General features: G+C 34.2%; 2 protein-coding genes across 2 annotated transcripts; both read left to right on the plus strand.

The window, feature by feature from the left end:
- Window positions 1–1,481: 1,481 nt before the first annotated feature.
- Window positions 1,482–2,958, plus strand: LOC114195429 (uncharacterized). The gene is made up of 4 exons (XM_028085907.1): window positions 1,482–1,696; window positions 1,880–2,003; window positions 2,129–2,201; window positions 2,590–2,958. Exons 1-4 carry the CDS (start codon window positions 1,555–1,557, stop codon window positions 2,845–2,847), a joined length of 597 nt encoding a protein of 198 aa, XP_027941708.1. The 5' UTR covers window positions 1,482–1,554; the 3' UTR covers window positions 2,848–2,958.
- A 903-nt stretch (window positions 2,959–3,861) lies between these two features.
- Window positions 3,862–8,110, plus strand: LOC114181880 (phosphatidylinositol 4-phosphate 5-kinase 5-like). The gene is made up of 8 exons (XM_028068514.2): window positions 3,862–5,428; window positions 5,551–5,718; window positions 5,925–6,090; window positions 6,181–6,297; window positions 6,517–6,710; window positions 6,973–7,103; window positions 7,184–7,271; window positions 7,442–8,110. Exons 1-8 carry the CDS (start codon window positions 4,215–4,217, stop codon window positions 7,719–7,721), a joined length of 2,358 nt encoding a protein of 785 aa, XP_027924315.1. The 5' UTR covers window positions 3,862–4,214; the 3' UTR covers window positions 7,722–8,110.
- The last annotated feature ends 424 nt before the right edge of the window (window positions 8,111–8,534 follow it).

The raw sequence follows: 8,534 nt of genomic DNA on the forward strand, positions 1-8,534 counted from the left end.
TGAGACAGGTTAAAATTTGTGGACCAAATTGATATTTTCTAACAAAAATGAGAACCAACCAAGGGTTTAAACTAATAGAAATGACCTAATTTTTACCCATTTTCAAAAATAGGACCTAATTGAGACAAGTTAAAATTTGAGGACTAAATTGAGATTTTCAAACAAAAATAAGAACCAACCTGAAGGTTTAAACCTTTTGTTTTTGTGTGTGTGTGTGTGTGTCAATTGACACAGGTTAAAATCTAATGATCAAATTGAAATTTTCGAAACAAAAAAGAGGACCAACTGAGGGTTTAAACCTTTGTGTGTGCTATAGGAACAAATTATGAAAGTGATTTTTTTGTCAAAATTATGAAAAAGAAAGTTTTAAACAATACTATAGGAACAAATTAAAAAAAAAATCAACTGGTAAGAAAAAACTAATATAGGAAAAAAAATCAACTGGTAAGGATTATTCAAATAGTTATGTTTTAATTTTTAATGGTTATGAAGTTTATGTTAATCAAGGCAATAATTTAAAATTTTCATATAAAAGCCAGAAGAAAAAAAACATATTCTAAAAATGTTAATAAAACCCTTTCTTGCCAACCAGTTGAGCCAGAAATGATTACTTTTGTATATCTTGAACTTAAAAAATAAGATATCCTACCTTTTAGCACTTAAAGAAAGAGAGGAAAAGGGTGAAATATTATAATGAACTGGTGGTATAAACATAACATTTCTTTAATCAAGAAACTGAGAAATTACTTAATTCGGAAAAAAAAACAAATTAGCCAAAAGTTTAAATTAATAGTTAAGTTTGTCAATTAAATTATAAGTATTCCAAAACAAAAGTATATGTTGCAGCTAATAAACAAATGAAAAACAGAAATTTAAATTTTAATATGATATTTTCTACAATATTTTATTTTATTTCATTAAAACAATATACAGTTTGAAGTTTTTTTAACTTTTGTATAGTAAATTTTAAATTTTTGGAATTTTTGTTTACAGAACAATTATTTAATTATAATTTATTACTTTTTTTCGTACTTTGCTTTAATATAACCTTATATTTCATTTTAAAACATTTTCATTCGAATAAAAAAAGGGGTAATATATTTTTAAGTGGACATCGCACTTTTTATTATGCTAATTATTATACTAATGTTTGTGTCTTTTACTTTACATCTTAAAGTATTAGTGACCATGAATCTTTTGACATCTAATCCAACTTGGAATTAATTTCAGAAACATTTAACTTTATGTTTGAGACCCATAAAAAAATGGTTGGCTCCACAAGACAATATTATTTTGTCTTGTTCAAATTTCATTGAGTCCTCTAGCAGTCATTTATAAGTGGTTTAATATGAATATTGGTGAGAGCAACAAGTCAAGAATTTTATACTGAACGAATAGTATTCATTTCTTGAGAAATAAATTTACATATTCTATCTCTCTCGTCTTATTTTATATATATATATATTATTATAGGTTTGCTTATAACCTAAGAGATCCAATGTTCTCTTCCCACCGTGCAAGTTTTATTGCAGCTTTTTTTCTGCATAAAAGTTCATGAAATGTTGTTTCTTTGTATGTGTATATATATGTGTATATCTATACCTCTGCCACACCTACCTCATTGTTTTAACTCAAATCTCCTTTAAACCAAAGCTAAAGAAAAAAATGGGCTTGTCTCTGCATAAACTTGCACCAGGTTCCACATTCAACTCTCTTGTCTTGACCTTTATTATTCTTGGAAAAACATTTTAACATGTCATATTTATCTCACCTTTTGTTCTGCTTTTTCATACTTTGTCTCATGTTTTTGTAGCACTATATGCATATTCATGTTCTTACATCAATTATAATCTCTCTTTTTTCTGAAAATTTGAGACAGGGGCTGATCAAAAAAAGCTGAAAGAACTTGAACCAATTATAGAAGAAGGGTATGAAAAATTGACCGAAGAGAAAGACGCCATGGAATTCCCAGTTTTTTACCGAGCAGTATGCGAGATTGTCGAGTACTTAACCATTTTCGTATCAAAAGCTACCCAAATTATTATTTAATTAATTATGAAGTGACACGATTTTGTTATGCTATATGTAACACTTTTCTCTGTCACAACTTTGCGTTATGTTTTGTCAGAAAACTCAATGAAAAACTCGGAAATACGCAGATTAAACTTCCAGCGACAAAGGATTTGGAGACAGAATTCAATGTACGTGCAAACAAATTTTTGCTAATTCACTCTTTCTGGCATACTGATACTTATGAAATTTTTAATCCAATAAACAATAAACAAATTCAATATATATATATATATTCTCTTATTTATTTGTTATAATTTTATTGATTTTTAATTAATATTTACAACAAGAATTTAATTTTCAAATGCACGAAATTCTTTAAAATTTATTTATATTTTAGCATTGGATTATCTTTTATATCTGTGTTGGAAAGGGGTATGTTAAAAAAGTAGATTAAAAAATTGCAATTCACAGTGTTTCTCTTTGATAATTTTGGGTAGCTTATATGGTAGATTATAGGAGTTTAGGTTGTGTTGAATTAACAGTGTTGATTGTTGTTTGGTTTAATGGGAGATGTAGAAGCGTGAAAAGAGTAAAGATGGGAAAAACAAGGCACTGACAAAAACAGAATTCCAGGAGATAATGAAAAATTTGGTGAAATCATCAGGATTCACTGGAATAGGAGCAAAGGAAGCAATCTTGTGCATTTTTGGTGTTCCATTGGCTGCTCTGTTGATAAAGCAGAAAGTGATGCCTGAAGCAATTCGTGATGAATTTTTCATTCCAGGAGTAACTTCTGCCACCGTTTTCACCCTTGCTGCTCTCAACAAGATTTGATATATATTATATATATACACCCACCAACACTCTGTTATTTCATTACTCTCTACTTTTGCAACTTCAATGTATCTATGCACCATTTGATAGGTTCCATCATTTCATACTCAACTCTCTCTCTGCTTTCAATTAGTTCTAATTGTTGGAATGTTTAAAAATAGCTATTCTCATGTTGGAATGTTCACGACTGAATTAATCTAATGTAAACAGAAGAGGCTAAACTAAAAGTTTGAAAGGGAAAAAGTCAGAAGTCAAAGAAAATGAAAATAAAGGTGAAGGTCTTTTCTTTGTAGATTTTAAATTTTCAAAATATAAAACTACTTTTTAGTTTTCAGTTTGTAAATTTACTTTTTTTCATTAGCTTTAAGAACTTGTCAATTGAGTTATTGACCCTTTTGTTTCACATGGACTATTTTTATACACAGCATAATATTATAGCATATGCTGTTATCAGCGGTAACTCCATTTAATCATTTTGAATTTGTCACATAAAGTGTAGTGGTAGATTATCAACATTTAAAAAACATACAATTGTGGGAGTGAAAACATTGGTTAAAGAAGAGGACGAAGAAAATCTTCTGCACTAATGGTTCTGATAAGTCAAAATATGTGTAGCTATGTACACTTGAAGCTGTAACTTAATCGACTCCTCCAAATGAATCAGAAAATCACTGAAATTCTATGGCTACTTTCAATATACTTTATAATGAAAAGAAAAAAACGATGAACCATTGCCAATCTTTGTCCTTTAATCAAATCGAGACATTAATTATCAATGGTTAGACAGTGATTGCGCACATTAAACAAACACAAATTGGAAAATTTGTTAAATGTAGGCTAAAAATAGGAAGCAAACACCTTGATTTTAGCACCAGTCTCCATTTGTGTCATGGCTCTTAGAGGTTGTAGGGTATGTGACCCACAGGAACATGAATTTTTCAATGTTCCATTCAAAAATATCAAAAACATACCTTCATGAATGAATCACACGGCACGTGCACCAAATTAAGGACAGGTCCTCTAACTTACTTTGCAAGTGACAGCTGTCAGGAGTTTGACACAGTTTGAGGGGCATCGTGCATCTCCTGTAACATCAACATGTCCCCGAACTCTATGGAAATTAACATGCCAAGAAACAAAAAAGCCTGCGACAACATCCGAGACGGTTTGGGTTCATCAGAAACAAAAAACATCAGAATGGCCGCATCATTGATCGCCCCCTTTGAATGTTACACAAATCATTGCATGTTCTCCAAGGATGCATGAAAAAAAAATCATTCTTTGAATGTGTTGGAATATGTGGGGTGTCCGTGAATATTACTGATAAGTACCAAATGTGAGGATATAAGGAAAAAGGAGAGAGCAAAATGATTGGAAAAGATAGCGGTGTGATGAAGGCATGGGAGGCAACGATGAGAAAGACGCATGCAGTTGCGAAGAAGCGTGCCAACAGTATATTTGGGACGATATCTTTGTCACAGGTTACGGAAGAAGAAGATAACCAGGATGATTATGACGACGACGATGAGAATGAGAACGAGGTGTACGAGGTGTACCTTGAAGAGAAGGTTCTACCTAACGGGGATTACTACACGGGGGAATGGGCGAATAACTTCCCACACGGGCTAGGGAAATACCTGTGGACGGATGGGTGCATGTACGTTGGAGATTGGTACAAAGGGAAGACAAAGGGAAAGGGTAGGTTCAGTTGGCCTTCAGGGGCGACATATGAAGGGGAGTTCAAGGGTGGTTACATGTGTGGGACAGGGACTTACACAGGGTGTAGTGGGGATACTTATAAGGGGCACTGGGAACTAAACTTGAAACATGGTCATGGTTTTAAGAGTTATGCGAATGGGGATTGGTTTGATGGAGAGTGGAAGAGGGGTTTGCAAGATGGGGAGGGGAGGTATGAGTGGAAGGATGAGAGCCATTATGTGGGGGAATGGAGGAATGGGATTATTTGTGGTAAAGGGTCATTTGCTTGGGCTAATGGGAACAAGTTTGAAGGGTTTTGGGAAGATGGTTGGCCAAAGGGGAATGGGACTTTCAAGTGGCCAGATGGGAGTTTTTATGAGGGGAATTTCAGCAAGGATGTGAAGGATCCGAATGGGACATATCATCCAAAGGAATCAGAATCAGAAGAGGGAGAGGGAGAGGGGCATAGTAATTGGGATCCTCAAGAGTTGTATAATGATTTGAGTGCTTATTTGGTTTGCCCTGGGGAGAAGGCTCAGGTTATGCCATCACAGAAGAGGCTTGCGGTTTGGAGGTCTACAAAGGCTGCTGGGGAGACTTCTAAAACTAGGAGAATGTCGGTGGATGGAAGGGTGAGTATGGGCTTGGACAGACAAGGTGATAGGTTGTTGGATGGTGGGGAGAGTGATGGCAGTGCTAAAACTCCAACCATGGGGAGTGATCTCGAGGAAGATTTGACTGCTTTACGTGTTGAAGATGCTGCAGAAAATTCGGGTCAACTCCAACCTCTCAAAGCACCCAAGAAGTCAAAGAGGGTGGGAGAGAGCATTGGCAAAGGACACAAAAATTATGAGCTCATGCTCAATTTGCAGCTCGGACTCAGGTTTGTGTCTTCTTCTTCTTCATTATTTTTTTCATAATTTCACCCTCTCTGATTGCTTTCCTTTTGCTCCTGCATGTAACTTTACAAATATTTCATATTTTATACTTTCTTGAACTTCATAGGCATTCTATTGCAAGGCCTGCTCCCACAGCATCACTTGATCTGAAGCCTGCAGCTTTTGATCCTAAGGAGAAAGTGTGGACAAGATTTCCACCAGAAGGATCCAAATACACTCCACCACATCCATGTTGTGACTTTAAGTGGAAGGACTATTGCCCGGTAGTTTTTAGGTCAGCCATGTTATTTACTTAATCTGTTCCTGAGTTTAATTTTGATATATATTCAATGACGTTACATGTAATCAAAGTGAGGGGAAAAAATGGTAGAATTCCACAAAAACTAAGCTATAATGAAGTAGTTAGATGTAGTTACTGAATGAGATTAACGGTACAAGGATGCCATTTTCTTCAGCTCATAGATTGCACTCTGTCCTCAGAACTCTTAGGAAGCTATTCATGGTGGATCCGGCTGATTACATGTTATCCTTATGTGGAAATGATGCACTTCGCGAACTTTCCTCTCCTGGAAAAAGTGGCAGCTTCTTTTACTTGACCAATGACGACAAATACATGATTAAGACAATGAAGAAAGCTGAAGTGAAAGTGAGTTCCACTCTGATCTTTCCTTGTTTGAAATTTCTCAGGAACCATGATACATTTCTTCAAATCTGGCCCTGCTTCATTTGTGTTCAGGTTCTATTGAGACTGCTTCCATCCTATTACAATCACTTTCGAGACTACAAAAATACTCTTTTGACAAAGTATTATGGCCTGCATTGTGTGAAGTTAAATGGGCCTATTCAGAAGAAGGTACATTCGTAGAAGTCCCTTATAACAGAAATTTGTATGGAACAACGATGGCTCCTTTGCTTCCTTTCTAGATTGAACTTTGAATATATTTTATGTTGTACAAACTCCAAACTTTTGGCATTCACTTAACTAGTGTTTATTCTTTTAGGAAGATAGATATTTCTATGAAGTTTCTATAGTTTGAGTATAATAAGCTTCTTAATGTGTTTGGTTTTCCAGGTTCGGTTTATCATAATGGGCAACCTCTTCCGTTCTGAGTTTATCACCCATAGACGCTACGATTTGAAGGGTTCTTCACTTGGACGAACCTCAGATAAGCCTGAGACAGAAATTAGTGAAACCACTATACTTAAGGATCTTGATCTTAATTTCATATTTCAACTGGAGAAGTCCCAGTTTGAAGAGTTTTGCAGGTGATAAGGACTGTCATACCTTAATTTGTAATGTGTTTGGACTACAATTGTGGGTTTTGAAAATCAGTTATTTCAATTGTGATCAAATACACGTATATGTTTAACAAAATAATGAAGTTAAAATTCAGTCACTTGAATTTCCAATGATTGATTATAATTTTGTGTAGCATATAACTGGCTAAGTTAAACAGTTTCGCAGTTTTCATTCGTTGTCTTGTGTCAAATTAAACTAAGCATGTTAAGCATATATTTTGATCTGCAGACAAGTTGATTTGGATTGTGAGATTCTGGAACAGGAGGGAATTATGGACTATAGTCTTCTAGTGGGCATTTATTTCAAAGATATTTCGCCAGAAGGAGAAGTTATTCCTATACAATCTCGAACTCCTGCTGGTAATTTTCTTACCCTAAATTAAGTATGTCTAACCTTATATGAGCTTTGACAACCCAATGAAGACCCTTTTGCTCTCCAGCTTCAGCTTCAGGTGATTTAGAAAATGAAGAAAATCCCGACACCACAAGTGAAGCCAAAGATGAACCTCCTTCTGATCCTCCTCCTAGGTGAATGTTTATTTAAAGTTGTTTTATCACAGTGTTACATGGATTTAGCCTTATACTACGTTTCCATGTTATGTATGTGACAATTATATCCAAGAATTTATGACTCCTTCATGATGAAAATCTGAAAGCTTATTATGGTTGTTTGTGTGTGTGTATGTGGGTATGTGCAGTGTGACATTGGGTATGAACATGCCAGCAAGGGTTGAAAGGACAGTGAGAAGAAGTGGTTGTGAATTACAGCTTATAGGAGAACCAATTGGAGAGTTCTATAATGTTTCGTTGACTTTTGGCATCATAGACATACTCCAAGACTATGACATCAGCAAGAAGCTTGAGCATGCCTACAAATCCATTCAATATGACCCGACTTCAATATCAGCCGTTGATCCTATACAATATTCAAGGCGCTTTCGTGATTTCATACTTAGAGTATTCACTGAAACCTCTTGAAAGGTATACATGGTTCTTTCTATTTCCTTATCAGCATGGTTGCAAATATCCACTGCAGAAAGTGCTGCAAGTTTCACTGCTGGTTGGGAAGGGAAATTTTGGTTATACGATCGAGATTAAGATGATTTTGGACACTAATTGAACCCTATTCTTTATTGTACCTTCTTAATTTCCTACATTCTTTGTATAGTTCGGACGTACAGTATAAATAGCATAAGTGAATACATGATGGAGAACACTGTAACAAGTAGCTAGAATATATTACTGTATCGTTTATTAGTAATTCTTTTCTAAGAGAAGGGTGACATGGAATTCCTATTTCATTGGAATGTGTATACTATATAGGTGAATGGAAATGGATCAATGTATATGTTTATTATTTTTGTTCATCTCAGTTCTGTTTCATGTCATAGGATTTTTCTGTCAGAACAAGGTCCTCATACTTCTAGACCATGAATATGATATCATACCATCAACATGAAATAATAAACAATAAATTTGTAGTTCTAAAGTTTTATAGTAAATGACTATAAGTAATAAGAAACTACATTTAAATAGAGATGTTCATGCAATTATAAAAAGTAAGTTCTTGAGGAAATAATTGAATAACTAAAATTGAAAAAATGTTTTCAAATTTTTGTCTTCGATTATCTAATGACATTATTTATAAAATCATTATGTTCACCATCAAATTTTTTTCTCATATATGCATAAAGAAAGTTAACATGAAAAACAATCGCTGGTAATAAATACTTTTCTTGTGGTAGAACTTATCAATTAAAATCATTTATCCAAAACTCTCGTTAGCAACTC

Source organism: Vigna unguiculata, chromosome 1, assembly GCF_037176805.1.
Source record: "Vigna unguiculata cultivar grain cowpea cultivar isolate G323 ecotype 2 chromosome 1, ASM3717680v1, whole genome shotgun sequence".
Classification (NCBI taxonomy): Eukaryota; Viridiplantae; Streptophyta; class Magnoliopsida; order Fabales; family Fabaceae; genus Vigna; species Vigna unguiculata.

Excerpts from the sequence above, each read along its gene's own strand:
- LOC114181880 (XM_028068514.2), top strand. The coding sequence starts at position 4,215 with ATGATTGGAAAAGATAGCGGTGTGATGAAGGCATGGGAGGCAACGATG. Across the intron at positions 5,429-5,550 it reads AATTTGCAGCTCGGACTCAG|GCATTCTATTGCAAGGCCTG; the intron begins GTTTGTGTCTTC and ends TGAACTTCATAG. Across the intron at positions 6,091-6,180 it reads TGAAGAAAGCTGAAGTGAAA|GTTCTATTGAGACTGCTTCC; the intron begins GTGAGTTCCACT and ends ATTTGTGTTCAG.
- LOC114195429 (XM_028085907.1), top strand. The coding sequence starts at position 1,555 with ATGAAATGTTGTTTCTTTGTATGTGTATATATATGTGTATATCTATAC. Across the intron at positions 2,004-2,128 it reads GCAGTATGCGAGATTGTCGA|AAAACTCAATGAAAAACTCG; the intron begins GTACTTAACCAT and ends ATGTTTTGTCAG. Across the intron at positions 2,202-2,589 it reads ATTTGGAGACAGAATTCAAT|AAGCGTGAAAAGAGTAAAGA; the intron begins GTACGTGCAAAC and ends TGGGAGATGTAG.